Source organism: Styela clava, chromosome 5 (genome assembly GCF_964204865.1).
Source record: "Styela clava chromosome 5, kaStyClav1.hap1.2, whole genome shotgun sequence".
Classification (NCBI taxonomy): domain Eukaryota; kingdom Metazoa; phylum Chordata; class Ascidiacea; order Stolidobranchia; family Styelidae; genus Styela; species Styela clava.
The window spans coordinates 7,020,917-7,043,228 of NC_135254.1; the positions used below are offsets into that span (position 1 = coordinate 7,020,917).

Consider the following 22,312-nt stretch of genomic DNA (forward strand, 5'->3'; position numbering starts at 1 on the left):
TCCCACAGTCAATCATCTTATATTATGATATCGTGGATTGGTTTCTACTCTGCCTCTCATCCCAACATTATGTAACCGCAGCAGTCCTCACCTTATGGAAATATTTAATCAGTTACGGTATTGCATGCTAGGTGAAGCCGCATATGATCAGGCAGTTAACCATGGTTATACGATACCGTATCCTACGGCAACGATTGGCCCAGTTTTCATTTCACACATAATTATCTCTCACTGGATTCAATGCGAACCAGAGTACCGTACAGTCAGATAGTAGTACAGTAGTAGGTACCTCGTCGGACCTTACTGTAGATCCGTACCGGTACCGGTAGGCGACCCAGCGGAAGGCCGTAGAGTCTGACAGTGTAACATTGTTTATTGAAACATATTAACATAATAAGACGTTCAGTTTCAAGATAATGTAGAACATTCTATGTTTAAAAACTAAACCCAAAATAAAGTTTATCGGAGGAAATGATAACTGTGTTTTATGTAATAAATAAAATCAATCTATCTAATAAAGAACCTGAATTTAATTAACGTTTGTATTGGAAATGTGTACTGGTACCGTGCCGGTATTATTTATTAAGCACATACGGTATATGAATATTTTCATGATATTATCATTAAATTTTGTAATTGTCATTTTTAAAAACGTGGACCTAGGTGGACAGGCGTATCAAAATGCCACTTCTTATCAAATAGATGCTTTGATATTGCTCCTGTCTACTGTCAGGTTTAAAGGACTTAAGTACGGATGGAACAAAATGGTGTTATATTTCAAGGAATCACACCAGATGTAACAAAAGTGGAAGAAAAAATTAGGAGGGGTTTGAAACACAGACTTAATTTGGCACAAAATACAGAAATAATTGTTAGACCCCTGAATATTTACTGTTTATATTCATGTTTATGTTTGTTGCATATTACTTGCATATGGTTCCAGTGACATAAAAGAATAGAAGGAGGATTTCTTAGTCCCGCGGAAGACTAATCAATAGTGCAATGTCGCAGTTTTATGTTACTGTGTACAAATAGTTTTTACACTTGGACAGTGAAATCGATATTTGTGTCCCAAGTTAGTTTAGAACTTTTACGAGTAATTGTATTTATTTTCTTTCACTGATTTCAGTTATGTTCAGTGTAACTTTAATGTAAAGTTGTTGTCTGGTGATATTTTCAATTCTGGATCTTGTCCCTTGAATTCAAAATGATAAAAAGTAGAATATGCTTCCATCTTAAAACTCAAATATGCAGAATATGACTGACACAGCACAAATCTCAAAACCTGTGGAGTTAAGTTCAATCATTAACGTTGTGCAACATGATGGACCAAAACCTGGAAAATTGGAATTGAAAAGTGTTGTTTGCTTGGGACCAAATGTTTCAAAAAAGTCTAAAGAACCAGGAGTTAAACGTCATGATCTAAAAAGTTCATCCAAAGTGTCAAAAGTGTATCTAGAGAAACCGGTGTTGTTGTTACCATTCGGACATCAAGTTAGTGGACGTGCAAGCATCTTATGTTACGATGAAACAACACTTCTGAAACCATACGTTTCGAGAGAATTGTTTTTCTATCAAACACTTCCACAAGATTTGAAGAAATTCACACCGCAGTTTCGAGGTAAAATTAGAATCTTGTGATTTTAAATAGGGGGTGAACATACTGGCATAAGTTTCCTCAATTTGAGTTATTTTTATTCGCAAAAAACATTACTCCAAGTGAAATTTTGTTGTTGATAGAATTATATTTTAACGAGTATTAGTTTTATACGCTATTTGAATCATCAAGAAATTATCTTCTGGGAATGAGGCCATTTATTACATTTTTATGAGAATTTGTTTGAAGCAAACTTAGCTTGAGCAGTGGTTCTCAAACTTTTTTCTTTCGTTGCCCAAAAATTTTTGTGGTCCATTAACTTTTTATTGCAAATGAAAAACTAGCCCAGTAGTGGGTCAAGGCGCACTGGTTCACACCAGAGAGGAAAATCACATAAGGCCACTCAAATTTTGCTTTAAGCTTCGAAAAGAGGGACAGGGGCAGTAATGAGCAAAGTTCATTTTTGCGAAGGGAAAGGGCATTGAGAAAAGTACTTAATTTTATTAAAGACCATATATGGTTACCTTCATCTAATATATCGCATTTCCCGGCTAATAAGTCACTTTTCTGAACCCAATTTTTTGGTCTGATTTAGGGGGAGGGGGCTCTTATTGGGCAGCTATGCCTATTTTCTTTTTTTAGGAGTTGCATCATTTTTCTTGTGAGTCTTCTCAAACATGATTTGTGTAAATTTATGTATGTATTGATATATTTTTTAATGAATTCACGGCTAATTGTCGGCCAATCATAGTTAATTTATTGACTTTGGACTGCCAGCTGTTATTTGTCTTATACTTTTTATAACAACTGTTCAAAATTATTAAAATAACCCCTTTGTTGTTAAGAATAGTTAATTCTGTGAGTATGATTCTAACTGAAACAAACATGACCGTGTTCTAACTTCTAACCATATAAAATTATGACCGTATTTAGTGCTTAACTTACCAACAGCGAAGCAATTTTCCTGCTTCATCTTATTGTAGGGCTATATGGAAAAACCCTCTTTTTTTTAATGCTAAAAATTGACTTCGTCTTATTTGCCCGGTAGACGTGTTAGCCAAAAGCTACGGTATAAAATATCCCAAATGTCAAATTTAGTGGTAGCTCACATTGTTGTGGCTGAAAAACATCAAAATTTTATTAATATATAAACAATTTATATTTTAGATATATTTAATAAAGTCTAGAAATAAATCTGAATTTTGTATGTCGATGTGAGAAATTGAACTATCTCTAAGAACTAGTGCCGCACAAAATGCTTAGGCAGGCTGTTCCTGATAGAGATGGGCAATGTAGAATAATTTACTATTCTAGATTTAATATTCTGGATTGCTCATGCTCATCCTTAGTATAGGATAGTTGCGTTTTTTATGTCAATAATTATAACAATTTCAGCTGGCACAAGAGAAATAAGTTCAAGACAATGTGCCCAGCTAAATCAAAATTGATAGTTCTCATTATTGATTAGACATTTATAATATGGCAATTTACAAAGGCACATTTACAGGATGTACTTATTGACAATCAATCAGTGAGTATTATTTCTTTATGAAATATTCATATGCAAATTGTCCAACAATTAAACAATACGATTCAATATGAAATGAATTCAAATCCTTAATTCGTTTTCAATAGTTCCATCAGCCAGGGCTCAACTTTTTAATTTCTGTGGGCGTGGCCAGACCTAAGCCACACCTTTTTCATATTTATGCTTGAATAGAAAGGACCAACCAGGCGGATCAGTCATAGGAAATCCTGTCTGTTCATGAGCCATTTTGATCATTCAACAAGTTTATACCCCTGTTACATATAGACTTAGATGAGACAATGTGATGTGACGGTCCAGCAATCTTTTTGCAAATATTGTCGTGTATTTGATTTGCACAAAGTAGGAAATTGTCTGATGGCTATTGTATTCCTAAGTAATGTCATGATATGCCTATTGCAGAGTATAATAATTGTCCAAAACATTTTGCTTGAATATTATCAAAGATGTGGAAAGTTTTCAAACGATATAAAAAAGTGCAGAATTCCTTGTACCTCACACATATTCATTCCACACAAGGAAATCAGCATTAGTTATGCCAAATGCGTTTCTAAAGTTTGGTAGAATACATAGCTTTTAGTTATTACCAGTGCTGTAAAGCAGGAGCAACATTTTTTGTCGATGGGCCATGTAACCAACTTCAGACATCCAGCTAGGCCAGACAAAAATAGTTTTTCTTCTACAGAATGAATTGAAATATTCTCTCAATTAAAAAGGTTTTTTTGTTTAACATTATAGTGGTTCACCTTAAATTTCAAGTTCTTGAATTGTTTGTTAACATCGGCTGTAATAGACTAGGATTTTATGCTTCATATGGGGATAAATCAGACTGTTAACAAGGCACACACATTAAATGGCTTGGCGGCCCTCGTGTAATAAGTTTAAAGAAAAATGGCAGGAGAAATATAAATGGTTATTGAGGCCGAATGTGTTTCCAAAGCTTAGTGCAATACAGCAGCAATAAAGTATAGCTAATTGACTAAAATATATAGCTTATCAAATATGCAGAGTGTTTTAAAATCAAAATAATGTGCATTTCACTTTACAATTTCACATATGAGTTTAGTGTAGGACAGTGGTTTTCAACCTTTCCAGTGTCACGGAACCGCGATAAAACATTTCAAAGTTCCTAAGGACCCTTGTTCGATAATAATTGCCTGTAAATGTAGCAAGTTTGATAATGAAGTCAAATGTAATGAGATTTGATTACATTGAAGCAGAATACATATAATATTATAAACTCCTAAATTTGAATGTGGACTTGCAGAAGTCTCGGACTATACCGACGATTGGCAACCTGCGGCTTTTTGTTTCCAGAGCTAAATACGGTTACTACTCACGAATCAAAACTGTTGGACGGCACGTAGAAGAATTTGGTCTTTTAATTTAGCCGATTTTGGCAAAAAGGTTACCCACCCCTGGGTTAGAGTAATAAACATAGGTCGCAATGAGGTGATTCAAATCTGGTAAACAAACTTCTTTTCAACTCCCAAGATCTTTTCATTTCGTTGCAAACTGAATTATTGCATCATAAGTGGTTTTCTGAGAGTTAGTTACTGACATTAGGGTATATGTTGCGACTCGGGGTAGTTTTGAGTTTGGCAGAAAGAATGCCAAATGGCTCTTTCAATGCTAAAGTTCGCTGACCTGTGGGCAATGTTCCCTCTAATTTTTTGTAGTATGTGTGCGCAGAAATTTTGGTGTGTGCACACTTTTTTGGAAATGACTAATATTTGTGCAAAAACCAATGATAAATTTTGGCGTTCTAACCGGGTAATAAGTGGGCCCACAGGATATGGATATGGCCTACAGAACTGTTTCGTCTGGCCCACTTGGGTCTGCCGAATTTAGGACCATAGGTTTTATGGATATAAATTTCTATTAAAAATATCGAAGAAAAAACTGTCGTAAAATAATGTCCCCGATTGTCACATTGACAGTGTGCTTCTTATTATTATATAAACGTCGGCCTAGCTTTGGACTGGTTGTTGTAAATGAACTGTTTTTATTCATAGTTTTCCATATTGAGTTTTGAGCCAACGGCCTACTAACTAAGTCTGTTATCTGTAACTGGCCCTCACAGAAAAGTAATTTCCTGTCCCTGTGATAATGTATATTTAGATCCTGCATGATAACTTATAAATACGGTATTTTAATTTTTTTCCGGAAATCACAGATTTTGCCAATTTTTTACTCCTATTTAAATATGTTATTAGTGTTATCGATTTCTTGAATGCGAAAATGGATTCCCGTTAGCCTTGTTTAAAAATTAATGAATTGAAAGTGCCTTAAAAGCAATTGGGGTTTTCAACGCCCGATAAATTGATTCGCTTTTATCAGTTTCTCCCCGCAGAAAATTCAATTACCGTAATACATTCAGCTGTGTTTGTAAGAATTCTAGATTTCAGAAAATTGTGGTTTTCAAATGGTGGGGCGCGCTTGTTAAATTTGATCTTGCCTGCCTTATTTTGGATATTTATATTTCTTTATTATGTATATGTATTATCAACGTGTTTTTGAATAAAACATACTTCACCTCACTATCTGGTATTTGTAGCTTATTGTTAGCTATTTATTTTTGACGTGGGGCGAGAGACTTGACAAATTTTAATAAGGGGGCGTGGCTTAAAAAGTTTAAAACCACTGATCTAAATTATATAGACTAGCGCTTTTCAACCTTACTGGTAAAGCGGAATCCTAATTAATTAAACTTTTCCAGAGGCTCGAGGGAGTCCTGTGCATTTGTTTGAATTGTATAAACTACAAATATGTATTTAAGTAAACCTAATATTGGCAAAAAAAATTATCCTCGAAGTTTAGCAAGTTTGATAATAGTGGCAAACCTAAAAGCAAATACATATATTTGAGACCAACGTTTCTCAAACTACATGTCGCGAATTTTCTTTCGCGAATAGGACTGAAATCGGAGGCAAAAAAAGAAGCGACTTCTTGGAATTATTAACAATGAAATGTGGGTGTGGTTGGCAACCACGGAACCTCGTTTCAATCTTATTTGTTCCTCGAAACAGGCACAGCCATCAGTCACGTTAACATTTGCAGGATAAATTTGTTGAAAGATAACTTTTTTTTTACAAGTGGGTCACAAAATCTTTTTTATTTGCTTAGTGTGCGCGAGCAAAAAAAGTTTGAGAACAACTGGTATATATTTAAGAGGAGAACCCTCAACTGTACGGACTCTTCCGTGGAACCATGGTTGAAAAGCACTGTCATAGATGATATAGTAATGCCTCATATTTCTTCAGGACTTGTAACAGTGAGCTTCATAGAAGACAGTAGAACAGCATCGGTACTTGCCTACGCACTTCCTCGAACTCTTGTCAAACCAAACACTAAAAATATCATCAAATTGTTCGATGACGAACCAAAACCTCACTCCAAGCGATGCGTTAAGGACTACGGAAAGACTCATGTCATGTGAGTAGCATTGTGAGAAATCGAGAGTTTTCAGATCCTATTTTAAACAATTTTAATTAAATCAAATTTAATCATAAATATATGAATTTTTATAAATCGAAAATTTTAATTTATCGCAATTTTTGTTTTAAATTGCCTTTTTTTGCAGTGTTATTGTGATCTATATAAAATTTCAGAGAATAAAATGTTGTGTATACATATTGCTTAGCTGTAAATCATACACTTTAATATTATATTTTATGAATTTTTTCCCAAAGTGCCTCTTCTTCCCAAACTGTCAAACAATATTTCACATATTATAAGGATATATAAGCGATAAGGATATTATGGCTGCGCTTTTTATTTTTATCGTTCATTTCCTTATTTTTATATTTTTGTGAAAATTGGATTTGCGTATTCAATCCTAAGGTTGTATATAGCGCCTCTTATCCTAACTCGCATGATATTCCGGAAAAACTTTTTACAGATGTACTCTGGCACATGTGCAGGGGAATAGTTGGGAAATAGAGAGAATTCACGGAAATATATAGTTTACTGACATAATACCGATGTTCACGGCCTGAACACCCACGTCACATTGAAGAGACATTCAGCGATTTTAACCAAATTTGACTTTCTGAGAACAGACAATTGCACCCCTGTAGTCTCCTTGTGATTTTGCGCTCTCTAACCCCCCAGGCACAAAAACTTATAATGATTACACATCTAAAAATTCTTTTATAATAATCTCCACAGGATTTGAGTATAATCGTAATCATTAATTTGTTAACATTGCTGTTGTAACAGTTTATTTATCATAAGTAAAATTATGGCTTCAAGTAACTAAAAACGCATCTTATAAACCTAAGACTAAAACATGCATTACACTAAGTTTCGCTAAACTTAATCGGACCACTGTCTAACACTTGTAAAAGCTAGTTACTAATGCAGTAAGGCGAATGCAGTCCGTTGTCGCTTGGCGATAATCAGTGATTACAACACAAAGAACAATAGTGTAATAGTGACGGAATATAAGCGAAGTGTAGCACACTGACACTGCAACAGGAATAACTGAGTTTAATTCTCATAATGATTGTATTGTAGATGTAACATTGAGCTTGTTGGGTTTATCATTTACGTTTGATGGCAATGCTGTCGCCCAATGTTTCCCAATCGTGGTGAAATTCTTTCCCAGAAATAAATTTAAAAGTTTTTGTATTTGTCTGTGCTATTACGGTACTAATATTTTTAACCTATTGTATTATTGTGATGCATATATGTGCATCGGTTAGAAACTATCTAAAATGTACAAAACCCTCAGTGTTTCGCTGAAAATGAGAGGCGCAGTTCTTATCACTTCATGGCATGGCACTTCACGGAAATACCGTCATGGTTTTGCGGCAGCTGCAGACGCCACAAAATACTTAAAACTGCTTTTGGAAAATGAGACAGGGTCTTATTTCAAGTTTCTTACGTAAAATAAAACTAGAGCTTATTTTTGGGGGAATGTATTTTATTTTCATTTATCAACAGAATTATGAGATAGATAATTACGAGATTTTCAATTATACAAAATATGAAAACCGACTATCCGCTATCGACTATTTTAAGGAGAGGGCTTATTAAAATCATTTTTATAATTCAGGCTGAGCCCTATGTTTAGGGAAAAGCTTGTTTTAAAATCAAACTAGGTTCTTTTTTGGGGAAAATACGGTAGTTACATCTATTGCAAGCAAATGTTCCGTTGAAGATTGAATATCAAATGCAAATAGAGTAGAAGGGGAGAAGTTAGGGTATTTCCGTAGTGTGTGTACCAGGCTAGGGTTAGGCAATAATTGTATTTCGGATTTCCTTATTCTAGCTTTTTTACGAGTTTGGGGACTGTCTGTGTTAGCCAAGTGAATATACCCTCCTGCCCATAGGTTTAAGTCTCTTTACGCAACTTGATGTAAGTTGATGAACAAAATTAGTTACCTCCATATTGGTACACATACGCGCCTAAAATTAGTTCTTATTAATAATAAGCCAAGGGTGGAATGTGTCAAAAAAGGTTTGGAACTACTGCTTCATTCATATGCTAATGTGTAACTTTCAAACACTCCATTATTCATGGTTTTATGTTTTCTGAATTTACAGATTTCCATCAATCACTCAGAAAACTACAGGCAACAGAAATGACGAGAATTTATTTGTTGATTCTTTTGAAAACGTTTCTCCTGTAATTTCTGAAATCAAGAAAGATTCTGATGTTGTCAGTGAATTATCCGAGGTGAGTCTCTCCTTTTCATCGTCTTAAAAGTTTTTGCAATTTTAATAAATTGTCCAATTTATTCCCCGAAGTGAGCCTACTACCTTTTTCATAATCTATCACGATCGTGTTCCGATTCGTCGATCGCATTTGATGTTGATTGTTGACTGAATTAATAGCATACCCCAAAAAAATGCCTTGAATGTGTAACAAATGAAAGTTTCACTGCTGCCAAGGTTTAAAAATGAACATGCTGAATATCATGTGTATTGACTGAGAAACGATCCTACAATAACTTCTGCAGTCAACACTCATGACTATAGGCAGGCCACAGATCTGAATTGCATGATTCGAATAAATCTTAAATAAATGATGAAAATTTACTTTGCGTGCAATTACGTAATCAAATTAACAAATCAAATGGAGCATCAAAAATACAAATTTCTGTGGCGATTTACCTAAAAATGCGCCCACAGAGCCTAGGTTATTGGCAGCGGTGGAATTTTCTGTATTGGTTTGTGCAGCTGCAGATACAGCACCCATTTTTTATGTTTAGGACCTTATTACCAATCAATTATTCTGAAGATCTTTTTCGAATGCGTTCAAAAGCAGGTTGATCACCCAACTAATATACAGAAATACCTATAAAGATTCATTGCTAGAGAGTGAAGACAACGCTCAGCAAAAACAGTCTGCAAGGCATTACCGGTTAATAAAAGCTTCTTACTTTTCAAGGGGTTTGATGTTACTGTCTGTATTGAAGATAAAAAGGTTTCTTCCGGCAAAGAAAATGAAGAAAATAGCAGAGTGTCGACAACTGGTTTACATAATCCATGGAATTCCAAAGTTTTAGACGATGCCTGGCTTAAATTGAAGGTTTGTGAAAGTTTAAAATAGGAATCGAGAAGGAACCAAATTGTTTACATTCGTAAATACATTCTGATATATTTTTGATAATACATTTCAACAATTTTAAACATTACATTGCATGATTTAACTGTTTTGTTCTTGTTCTTTAGATTGAGCTTTACTAAGATTGCTCAACTCGTGCTATAATTAATCTCAATTGATTTAAATAAACTACACTATCAACAATGCCCTAGAGAAGGCTTTCCAAACTGGGGTCGCGACCCTGCTATTGGGGGCTATTATATACATGTACTTTTTTAGACTTTTGATTCCAAACAATTATTGAAACTGGCGCAGTGGTTTTCAACCTTTTTTGGGGAATTGTAACCCCAACAACATTTCAGAGGCTACCCCATTTATTAAATCCTGGGTGAGGTGGGGGCATTGAATTTTAACCTGGCATATATAATTGGCGATGCCAACACTGTCAAGTCTAATGCTTTAACCCAAAGGTGTGCAGCCTTCAATACAGCTACAAATAATTGGGTGAAATCATTGCCCGTACCTACATTTAACATAAGCTGCCTAGTACAGACATGGGCAAAGTATGGCTTGTGGGCCAAATTCGGCCCAGCTGGGTAATTGAATCTGGCCCGCCTGATGCTGCCACAACCAACCTGAAATCAAATTTTGATGTTTAAGCTAAAGGTAGCTCAAAGAATTTGTTGAGATTGCGGTTAAATTTAGTTTTGGAGCGGGACTTATTGCTTTCCACCTCTACTTTTCACACTGTAAATATTGTTTATAAAATGTAACTCTTCATGTCACACTTTCATGGCCCGCCACTGCCAGTCTAAGTGGGCAAAAATTTTGGCCCCTGTTTCAAAACCTTGCCCAACAACCCTGGTCTAGTAGTTACATGCACAAAAATTTTGGTTATTGACCTTCTGACATGCGTTAATCGTTTCATACAATCACAGGTATGGACTTTGCAACTCAAAGGAATTGGAGTTACTCGCACAAGCTAGATTCAACAAAATTAAAAACGGGTCGCACACCATTCAAGATTGGTACTTTTCCATGGGTCGCAAAATTTTTCTTGTGGATCGTATTTCGGCCGCAGGTTGCACACCCTTGCTTTAACTGATTTGCCATCGACCTGCCCACAACAGTTTTTAGACAAAATTGCTCAATGTTCACTGACTTTAAGAAATGCTGGATTTTAACTGAACAATATATTGTTTCATTAGATTTCTAACACGGATAATCCATCTAATGGAAAGAAGAAACGCTTTACATTGTTGGAAAATGCAGTTGCTCGCTATCGCCGCCCTTGTGTTTTGGATTTAAAAATCGGTACAAGAGTTCGACACGATGCATCTCCTGAAAAAATTGCGAGACACGTTACTGCAATTAACTTGGGGGCAAGGCTCAGCGGTATGCAGGTAAATAAAGAAATTAAGCTTAATGGCCATTGATTCAAATATTTTTTGTCAATTTTTTTCAATGCTAGGAAATGGCAAAGTAAAACATCCATTGATACCTCAAGGGTATTTATGATAGAATTATGTGAATTAATTTTTCGAGTTGCACCCCACCGTTTTCCAAAGTATATTAATGCCACTAACACTCAAAGTATTCGAGCCATTCATCGAGAGCAACAAGGGTTGTGAAGTCCTAGTTTCTCTGTATTTTTATCACAGTTTGAATCAGGGTTTTCCTCGCAAACTGATTTTAAACATAACTATCCCCCAGGATAAATATGTAAATCCTACCCAATGAAAACATGAAGTTAGCAATTTGATTCAGGAATCTTACTGCGCACTGGAACAAATGTATTTCTGTAACATTTCGTTCAGACTTTTTCAGAAAAATATTTTTCAATTATGATAGTGTTGCGTTAGTGTGCAGCAAGACTCTTGAATCAAATCCTATAGTCATCTTTATTCTTGCCAGAGCATCCTTGCTCACACGCATACGGACCCACTTTCAATAAAACAGAGCAAGGAAAGCTAGTTGGTCATGTGTAACCCAATGGTCTCGCTTGACCCCATAGTCTTGCGTGACCTAGTATTACATGACCCCATAGTCTTGCATGGCCCCATAGTTTTACCTAACCCCATAATCTTTTGTTAACCCCATAGTCTTGTGTAACCCCATAGTCTTGCATGGCCTCGTAGTATTTTGTGACCCCATAGTCTCACTTGACCCCTTAGTCTTGCGAGACCCCATAGTCTTATGAAACCCCATAGTCTTTTGTTAACCCATAGTCTTGTGTAACCCCATAGTCTTTCTTAACCCATAGTCTTTCGTGACCTCATAGTTTTTCTTACCCCATAGCCGTGAGCAATGTTCCCTCTAATTTTTTGTAGTATGTGTGCGCAGAAATTTTGGTTTGTGCGCACTTTTTTGGAAATGACTAATATATGTGCAAAAACCAGTGAAGAAATTTTGGCGTTCTAACTGGGTAATAAGTAGGCCAACAACAAACTTTCTCAACCTGCCAACCGAGCACATTGTTACATTACATCGAAATACGTCAGTGCGCAGTAAATCTATGCGTGTGCGCAGCCTCTGAAAGCTGTGTGCGCGCGCACACACGCACATCTTAGAGGGAACACTGGTCAGGAGTAACCCCAACTTAAAGTTAGCACTTACTATTCAACAGGTCTACCATCCTGACCAAGAGAAATTCACGTATTATAACAAATACTATGGACACAATCTCACTGTTTCTGGGTTCAAGTCCAACCTAAAACATTTTTTCTCAAGAGGAGGAATACCAATACAAAGGTATGTTGAGTTTTTTCTTATTCTGAGTTGTTTTACATCTTTTCATGTTTTGAGTTGTTTTACAATTTTTCATGTTTTGAGTTGTTTTACTTCTTTTCCATAGAGAGGGCTTTCTTTGTACCATATTTTCGAGCCAATAAGCTGATTTTCTGGGTTCCATTTTTGGCCTGATTTTCTGGGGTTTGCTTATTGGGCGACTCTTCTTATTTTCTTTTTTTCTGGTGTTTGATTATTATTTTTAGCTTCAAGCGGGAGAAAGGTACAATGACGTACCTTTTTGTAAGTTTTCATGATTTACAATCACACACTGGCAATATGAAATACATTTGCTCTTGCTGTGGTTATCATGTTTGATGTTGCCACATTTTTACGTACATCATAAGAAAAAAGTTTCTGCTTTGACACGAGTGTGCTGTAAACACATCAAAGAAAGAAAGAGTGCAGAGAAAAAAAAATTATGTAAGAAGGATCAATAAAATAGAGCGTGTGATATCACTTCATCGACGAAACTGACAAAAGGGGGAAAAAGTAACACGATTTTTCTGCCTCTTATGGGGTGGTAATATAGAAAAACCTTCATTTTTAGTGCTGAAAATTGGCTTTTGGCATATTTAAACTCGCATATTCGACATAATTTTACTTGTCCTGTCCCCATTGTTCCATATTCACATGATATTTCTGTCCCTTCTTACAGAGTGGTGATATAGAAAAATCTTCATTTTTAGTACTAAAAATTAGCTTCTGCTTATTTGATATTACATTATTTGAATCGCTGAAATCTCATATATTCAGCATAATTTTACGGTGTCTAATTATGTCGTGTCCCGTCCCCATTGTTCCACATTTGTATATTTTTCATCACACTCGTCTCTTTTACTTCTGAATGAGTGTGTTGATAATCTTTCAATCTTATCCATTTGAATAGTTTTCTATCATTTTTTCTGCTGTTATACTCGATTGGATATGACTTCTTACTGTCAAAAAAATTACAACTTTTTAAATCAGGGTGGTCCAAGGTTGTCGGCTCCGCGGGCCACAAATTTATTTTTTCATTGTTCGCAGGCCACAATAGTGCCAGGAATAGATAAACAGTGCAATACAAAACAAACACTTTTATTGTGCAAACACATAGTTATCAGACATAGTCATCACAGGCTAATAGAATTTGCATTCGATTTTTAGTTTTCTATGATGCCTATATTGCTAGCAGATATTCCCGACCAAAAAGATGGAAAGCCAAATAATAATTTAGACTGCCAAGCACATCATTTAACTTCGCTATTTGCCTCAGCTAGCCATAACACTAATCAATTCAGTGACATTAGTGATGCAACAATATGTCAAAAGATTTATCTGATTAATTTGATCACGAAACAACACAAAATGCGATTTATTGGTTACTCTCCGAATGTGACGCGGGCCACAGATAATGAAGCAGCGGGCCACATGTGGCCCGCGGGCCTGGGTTTGGACCACCCTGTTTTAAATACTCTATTTTTATTTCTTTTCAGTTCGAAATCACCAACAAAAAGAAAAAATTTGTCTTCCGTTGACAAAAACCTTGTGCAGCAAGCTGTTAAGAAACTAATAGAATTGAAAAATACAATCGAATCAATAAAATCTCACAGGTGCATTTATAACTATTTGGACTAGTGGTTTTGAATCTTTTGCTGGACCTTAATAAACATTCCAAACGCACAGAAAATGCTGTGCAATAGTTTAATTGTATGAACCAGCGTTTTTCAAACTGTATTCTGTGTAACAGTGCTGTTTCGTGAGCTTTTTATGAGTGTTTCGCAGGATAGGAATCAAAATTGGTTGCCATGGTAACCTTGTCAAAACATAATTAATTTATTTTCCAACAGGCAGACAGGCCTCGCTATCTAAACAGGGGGGCAAGCCTCGTGCTAGTATGGAAAGCATGTAGTTAATGTTAACCGCTCAATATCGTTCACCCTCAGCAGGATTTTTCAAATCAATTTTTTAAGTCAAATTTACAGTAAACTTTCCAATCTTACCATAGGCTAAATTTTTTTGAAACCTCCCCAATGGATTGTTGGCTTAAGACTGGAAGCCTCCAAGTGATAAGTTGTGCAAGTTGATGCACAAAGTAAACCCACCACACAACTTTTGGTACTGCAGTAGTATGTGTACCAGGTTAGGGTTGGGCCATAATTTTATTCTGATTTTCCTTATTTTAGTTCGGAATTCGGGGACTGTCTGTGTGAAATAGGTGAATATACCCCTGTCCATAGGTTTCAGTCCCTTGTAAAATAGGCAAACATTAGATACATATTGGTACACATACTTCCGTAGCGCCAAATTTTTGATTATCAATTTAACTTTCCAATTTTTGATGTAGAGCCTCCTTTACTTCTGAGCGAAACTTAATATGAGAGAATTATGAAATTAACTCACAAACTTTTACAGATTCTACTCTAGTTCTGTGCTGCTATTATATGAAGGTGATCTATCGAGACAGTGGGAGGGAGAGCGAGGCGGTTGCAGTGAAGACAATGTTGTTATAACTGACAAGTAAGTAACGGGGGAAACAAGAGAAATGTTTTATGAATATCATGTATTGCACTTTGAACAAGATTCTAAACAAGACGGCATCGTTAAGTACAGAACGGTGTCTCAAATATTCATGTACCTCTTGTAATGTCAAAGCTTTAAGAGTCTGGCAACATTCACAGCAGATCCTGCGTTAAACGAAATTGGGTACTCCCGAAGTATGTGAATCAAGATGGCGGACACCGGAATGTAGTATGTGTACCAGGGTAGGGTTAGGGTATAATATCAGGTACAAATACTACAGGAGTCACTTGGCTAGTCCCCGAACTCGTAAAGAACTAGAATAATGAAGTTGGTCTAACCCTAACCCGGTACACATACCACGTTCCGGTGTTTGCCATCTTGGTTCACATACTTCTGGAGTACGGTACCTAATAATTTCGAATCAATTGCAATATAAGGTTTGTTTTAGACATCCCTATTACGAAAGTAACACAAAAACTTTCACAGGTTCTCCTCAAGTCCTGTTGAGATCCTTCATCAGAAACCTGGGGCCCATTCTTTCTCATTTTCCTATCTAGTGCAGAGATGGAAATACACAAAACATTTAAAGCATTCATCAGCACACCAGGTTGAAAGACATGATTCTAAAAGACATAGTTCTTATATGAAGGAAAGATGTCATAAAAATGATAAGTTTGCTCACAAATTTCACCATGACTTTCATCGTAAACAGTTTGAAAGCAGATCATGGCCTCCACGTTCTCGATCATCCGATAGGCCCCATACTCATAAAATATTTCATGAAAAAGATCATATAAATTACAGATCTCATTGTCAAAAGGAACGTAGAAAAAACAATGAAAAATCTTCGCAAATGGATTGTAAAGAAACAAAGAAAAGGAATTCACATAAAACGAGTGAAAAATTGGAACAGTCACACAAACACAAACTACGCAACTCCGACTCTGCAAAACATCACAAAGAAAAGACAAAGTGTCATTTTCATGAGAAGCATTCTCACAAACATCACGGTGATATGGATAGAATTCACAGTGAAAATGACAGTAAATTCACAGCTCACGAAGACCTTAAAAGGAAGCATTCTGATGTATTATCAAATAGTACAGACATTATTGAAGTTAAAATGATCGATTTTGCCCATTATTGTTTCCATGACGATGAAATGCATCCTGGACCTGATGGGGGATTCATCTTCGGCTTAAATTGTCTGATAGGGCTATTGAATGAGATGCTGATGTCACCAAGTTGATGGAATGGAGATGTCTCATTGTAGCGGCTTTTTGCACCACCAATTAGAAGCATGGTAATTAATAATATATGTACAGTAATTTTTCAAGCTAGGGCATGGCTCTTCAAGTCCAAATGATCAAAGTAAAGATATAGAGTTTGACCATTGTAAAAGTTTAGGTACTGTGAACCAAGATGGCAGACATCGGAACGTAGTATGTGTACCAGGTTAGGGTTAGGCCATAATTCCAAGTAAAAACACTACGGGGGTCACTTGGCTAGTTCCCGAACTAAAATATAGAAAGTTGGAACAAAATTATGGCCTGATCCAAACCTGGTACACTTACTACGTTTCGGTGTCTGCCATTTCGGTTCACATACTTCGGGAGTACCAAAGTTTATGTGTAAGCCAACATATAAAAACCAAAGAGGCAATACAGGCAAGGAAACTACGATTATTGATTTCATGTCACTTGGACATAATTTGGCGCAAGAACTAAATTAGTTTACGTCGCATTTAAGGTCTTCAAAAAATTTACATTTTTGTAATTGTTCGGTTCAAATTGTCAAATCTGAGAATGAACATACAACATGACCTAAAATTAAAACTAGAACGGTTACAGCTTTGAAATCCGGACCAAAAGATGGCCCCTGGTTTATAATGGCAGAGGATCGAAAACAAAATTTTTTCGAGATGTGACATAAGGTTTCATTGCTGCGATATATATATATGAATATTCTATTATGTAGCAAATCCTGGGCATTGTACAATTGCTTTCTGAACAATATGCAAAAATGTTTTCCAAATATTCTGAGTAAGAGTTCATATTGTAGGGGCAAAGGGTAAAAGTAGATATAATACTTCATGCAAATTGTTAGCATGTGAAATGGGATTTTTTGTATTTTCTGGCTAACGATAAATATAAAACTTTACATATGGTTAGGGCAAAGTTTCCCAAACTGTGTGTTCGCTGAGTTTCTCCTGAGTGTTACACGGAAACGGGATCGATATTGCAACCGCATTGTTTGCCATGGCGATCTTGGTCGTACTTTGTCGCCTCTGGGTCGTTGATTTGAAAAAGGCTGGGTTAGAGTAACCATGTGAAGTGAAATTGTGTTATTGTCTGCTATTTTCGGGGAGGGGATGGATAGAATACACTATGAGACACCACATTTTTGAGACACGCCCTGAATATTTGTGCTTTTATAGGATAATTCAAAGCTGCTCATTGTGCTAATGGACCAATGTACAAAACTAATGTTACTGTCATATTGTGGTCACACTGATCCTTTTTGCTAAAATGTGCCCTTTTCCATACTTTCTGATTATTCCGAATCTGACAATTTTACTAATTTTTTTTAAATTTTTTATTTACAATAATTTTTACACCACAAATTTTGTCGCACTTTACTCGTTTATGTTTTATAAATATATATTGATGCTTGTTAGAATATATATTTGTATTTTTTTTTATGTAGCACTTTGCAGTTTCACTCTAAAGTAGGCTCTTGACACATAGCACATAGTAAACCTCGTTATAATTACCATCTGATTTTTGAAACTGACAACTTTACCCCATCCAAGATGGAGTTACTGAATCACAAGCCAAGCCTATAATATTTACCGGTAATTAAACACAATGGTACCGACTGGTAACGACCCCGATTCGAACTTCCAGTTTCTGCATCACTGATATTGATCAACTTTTTTACACAGCCTCATAATTCATGGATCAAGTTGTTGGTATTGGCTAAATATTGAATCTTCGCTTCTTAATTGTGATGGATTTGAAAAATTAGTGTTGTTTTTGAGCAAGTTTCTATGCACTGTAACAGTATGTTCCCCAGCTTTTTATTTTAGGTGGGAGTGTTTCAAAATTTAGGGGGTGTAGATATTTTGTTGTTAGTGATAAAACTATTTGTAATGTATAAAAATGTATTATGTATTTGAATATTCATCCTCACCGGCATATGAGTCAATTTCTGAATATACAAAATTACTGGAAATTACTGGCTGTACTTCTCCTCCTGGGATAAATTCCCATTTTCAACTTGAATGTGTTTTTTGTTGAACATGAACCATATTTTAATACCTTCGATATTTCATATTTGAAAATATTGTTGGAATTTTTTTCGAAATAGTGAGTTATTCTTAGCCATCAACGACTACTGCAGTCCATATTTTTCCAGAGCTCTGCAAGCATTTTATTGGGCGCTCCCGAAGTAGGTGAACCAAGATGGCGGACACTGGGAAGTAGTATGTGTACCAGGTTAGAGTTAGATAATAATTTCAGGTCCAAATACTACGGGAGTCACTTGGCTAGTCCCTGAACTTGTATAATAAAACTAAAATAAGGAAAATTGGAATAAAATTATATGATCCTGACTACGAGCTGGTGTTCGCCATCTTTCCCTAGAATTACCGCAAAATGAGAAAAGCTGTGCTTGTTTCCCCATCAGCGAGTTTTTGAAATCGTGGCGTTGCTTTACAGTTTTTAGCCAGTGATACTTCCCAGTTCCCACGTATACCCTTACCACTGCACACACATCAATACAAAATAAACAATAAAATTTAGTAGAAAATAAAATTAGCTTTGGGTTGCGACCCAAAGGTTGGGAAACACTGCCTCAGAGTAGAGTGTTTTGTTTAGCTTTTGTTCGTTTATTTTTGTCAAATTTTGCTATTTTAATAATACTGGACTTTTGTGTCAATCTACTTCTCACTGATACTCCGTCCTGACGATTTTTAAAAGCCAAGAACGAAGCAAAAAGCACGTTTTTCATTCACCTGTCTGCGGGTATACCAGGTCGAAATCATCCAAAATTTTTGCAAAAACTAGTTGCGAGCAAGAATTAGCTTCGATCAAAATTTTCGTTTTTCGATTAAAAAATCTCTTTTTGATTTCAAAAAGCTAGAAACTGAGCTAAAATCGTTTTTATCATTTATATTAATATTGTTTTCTTTGGAAACATCGGGCCATTTTATTTTATAGAGCGGTGAAACCACAAACTGTTGACCTCTTTTCCTGATCTAGATCTTTTTGGTCAAAAATTTTTGCCCAAACTTAAATAAGCAAGAAATACATTTCAGGCACACTGGGTGATTTATTTTCTGAAAAATAAAATAATTATGTTTAAACCAATTCCAGACATTTGTTTCATCATCTGTTTATTGGATAGAAATGTAGTATGTGAACCAAGATGGCGGACGCCGGAAGATAGTGTGTGTACCAGGTTAGGGTTGGGCCATAATTTCAGATACAATTACAATGGGAGTCACTTGACTAGTCCCCAAACTCGTAATAAAATTAAAATAAGGTAAATTTGAATAAAATTATGGCAATTTCTAATCTGATATACTATGTTCCGGTGTCCGCCATCTTGGTTCACATACTTCCAGAGCACGGGAATGTAATTATGAACCGTTTTGCTGAATTTGTATTTTTTTGGAGAAAGAAAATTTTCTTTGTCGAATTCTTATTGAAGAAAATATACTTTTGATGTTGATCGTAAAATAAAATTCTTGTGTAGGAGTGATTCGATGTGCTTTGAGATTTCGGGAGAATTCTTGAGAGCACTTTTATATGACTCTTGTCCCCCATATCCATGTATTGTAAGCATTGCTCCCATTTTTTTTATACGATTCGACTATCCATTTTTTTATACGATTCGACAAAAGATATCAGTCGAATCACCTGCCCGACCGTCCTGAAAAAGATCTTAATTTAAGTCTAATATTTATGTCTCTGTTTGCTGTGTGAACCGAAATTAAAATTTTTCTCCAATTCTACTAGCAAGGTTCACAGACCAACCTTGCTGACGTAAAGCGCCATCTCCAATATCTATATGACTTTTGGTAAAATACATCTTGTTTATGTTTTCACATGGCCACCCCTAATAATATGGGCAAGTGAGGCTTATGGCAAGTGTGGAATTATTCTTAATTTTGTTTCGTAGCTCTCGTATTGCATATCAAACATTCAGGGCCAAATCCATTTTTTCTAATTTCATTTTTTGATTCCATCTTTTAAAAAATAATTTTTTAAAAAACAAATATTACTTTTATTTTTGAGATTATGACGCTTCGTCAACGAATGTTTATATTTCTGCTTTCCAGTTTTTTAGAAGCACTATTTTTGTTTTCTATTTCTTTCACACATTTTGTTTTTCACTTGATTATAACTTTGGACAAATTTTACTTACACTTATGATTTATCACATATATATATATAGCTATGAACATTTGGATGAAGTTTTATGATATTTTTATCGCTGGGTATGAAATGATCTACTTCTGGGCAGTTGGCGCATCTTGCTAAGTGTAAGGAATACACTCCATCGCACCGCTGATTACACTGCGTGGGTACGCAAATTCAAGTCACGTGAGGGATAATTATTATTATTAATTAAGGATCGCGTCGTTGGGTGGTTCACGTAACCGCTGGTCCACGTTAAGTCTATGCATCTGAAACAAATAACTGGCTCACTAATCCCATACTTTACATCAGTGTGGTCCAAGGTTGATGGCCTCGCGGGCCACACTATTATTGGACACGTTTAGTGGCCATAACGATCGTTTCAATATTATGTTGTTCTTGTTCTTTGACACGTTTTTAAAAAATCGCTTTTCTCTTCGAATACTGGACCAATTGCTTTGAAATTTTCAGTGGTTAAAGATTAATTTCCTCGCTAGAAGGCTATTACTTTTATTTATTTCAAAATTTTGCGTGAATTCTATGAAATTTGATATTTTGTCTAAAATTTTGCTGTATTATTTTTTATCCATGGGAACACGGATTTTAGTCAGTGTCATGACTGGCTGTACGTTTTGATTCTGCAAAATTCTTGCTACTGGAAATTCAGAACTTTTTTGAGGGTACCGGTAGCGTCAAAGGTACCGGTAAAGACTGATTCGCTCTGGTCTAACGTGTCCATATATTTGTGCGTAGCTCTCTTGTTTTTGATGTGTTCGCGGGCCACAAGAGTGTAACTTATAAATAACTGCAGATTGATTGAATACCGAATTTTACCAAATTTGAGTTAAGGAGGGTAATTACCCAGCAGGAATTATATTGTCCGGCCATAACATTAATATTTGGTTATCAGGCATAGCCAACCTAGGGTAATAGATTCCTTCGATTTTCAGTTATTTATGAAGCCTATTTTGCTAGCGTATATTCCCGACCCAAAAGATAGAAAGCCAGTTAACAATTTAGACTAGCCAAGCGCATTATTCAACTTCGCTGGTTGCCACAGCTAGCCATAACACAGTCAATTCAGTGACATTAGTGATGTAACAAATTATCAAAAAAAAATTCTGGTTATTTTCATGACGAAACATCACCAAATTTTGTTTTGTTCGATTTTTTTGTTTACGCTCCGCAATGGCGATGGGTTTGGACCACCCTGCCTTACATATAGGCCGCGAGCCGAGGCCCTGAAAAACGCTTAGAAAGTGAGTTTCGTAGCGCACATCAGGTAACTACCTGAAAATGATTTTAAAATGTTCCTTAAAAATTTAGTAACAAATATTGCCTTGTTCCCACTTCCAAAAGTTGCACGTTTTACGGAAAAGACGCTTTTACTACAAGAAATATGTGCTACGATCTGTCCTATATTCTCTACATTTTCGGCAATGAACAGTGACTTCTGCAAAACGTAACAATTGAATCGTATCAGCTGTCAGCGAGCGGATGAATATTAGTCATTACTGCTCGACCTTGCGTTCAGTTGGGAAGCCTTTCCATAGCCCTGTTTAGTTATTATCAGTTAAGTTATGCTAAGACGTTGTTGAAAAATGTATAAGTAAGTTATTAAACACTTGTAGATTCTTACCACGGATATGGGCCGTGAGACGAAGCCATGAAAACGCCCAGAAAATGAGTTTCGTAGCGCACATCTGATAACAAAATAAATTCTTCAGTTTTGTATGAAAATGAACATACTGAACGCATTACAGCTTGTTCCACAATCCTGGTGCAAAATTGAATATAAGAGGTTCCCGGAAATTCAATAACCATAAGTTTACAACGCATACATAAGAACTATGCAATTCGAGAGCCCTACAAGACACTATCATAAATGTATTCCTGTAATGTTT

The 22,312-nt window shown here is 35.8% G+C and overlaps 1 protein-coding gene across 1 annotated transcript; it reads left to right on the plus strand.

Annotated features, from left to right (window-relative positions):
* Positions 1 to 323: 323 nt before the first annotated feature.
* LOC120344475 (inositol hexakisphosphate kinase 3-like) lies at positions 324 to 21,016 on the plus strand. The gene is made up of 9 exons (XM_039413712.2): positions 324 to 1,621; positions 6,407 to 6,578; positions 8,694 to 8,826; positions 9,541 to 9,681; positions 10,905 to 11,099; positions 12,323 to 12,447; positions 13,959 to 14,075; positions 14,878 to 14,982; positions 15,790 to 21,016. The coding sequence occupies exons 1-9, from the start codon at positions 1,249 to 1,251 to the stop codon at positions 16,232 to 16,234; spliced, it is 1,806 nt and encodes a 601-aa protein (XP_039269646.2). The 5' UTR covers positions 324 to 1,248; the 3' UTR covers positions 16,235 to 21,016.
* Positions 21,017 to 22,312: the final 1,296 nt, after the last annotated feature.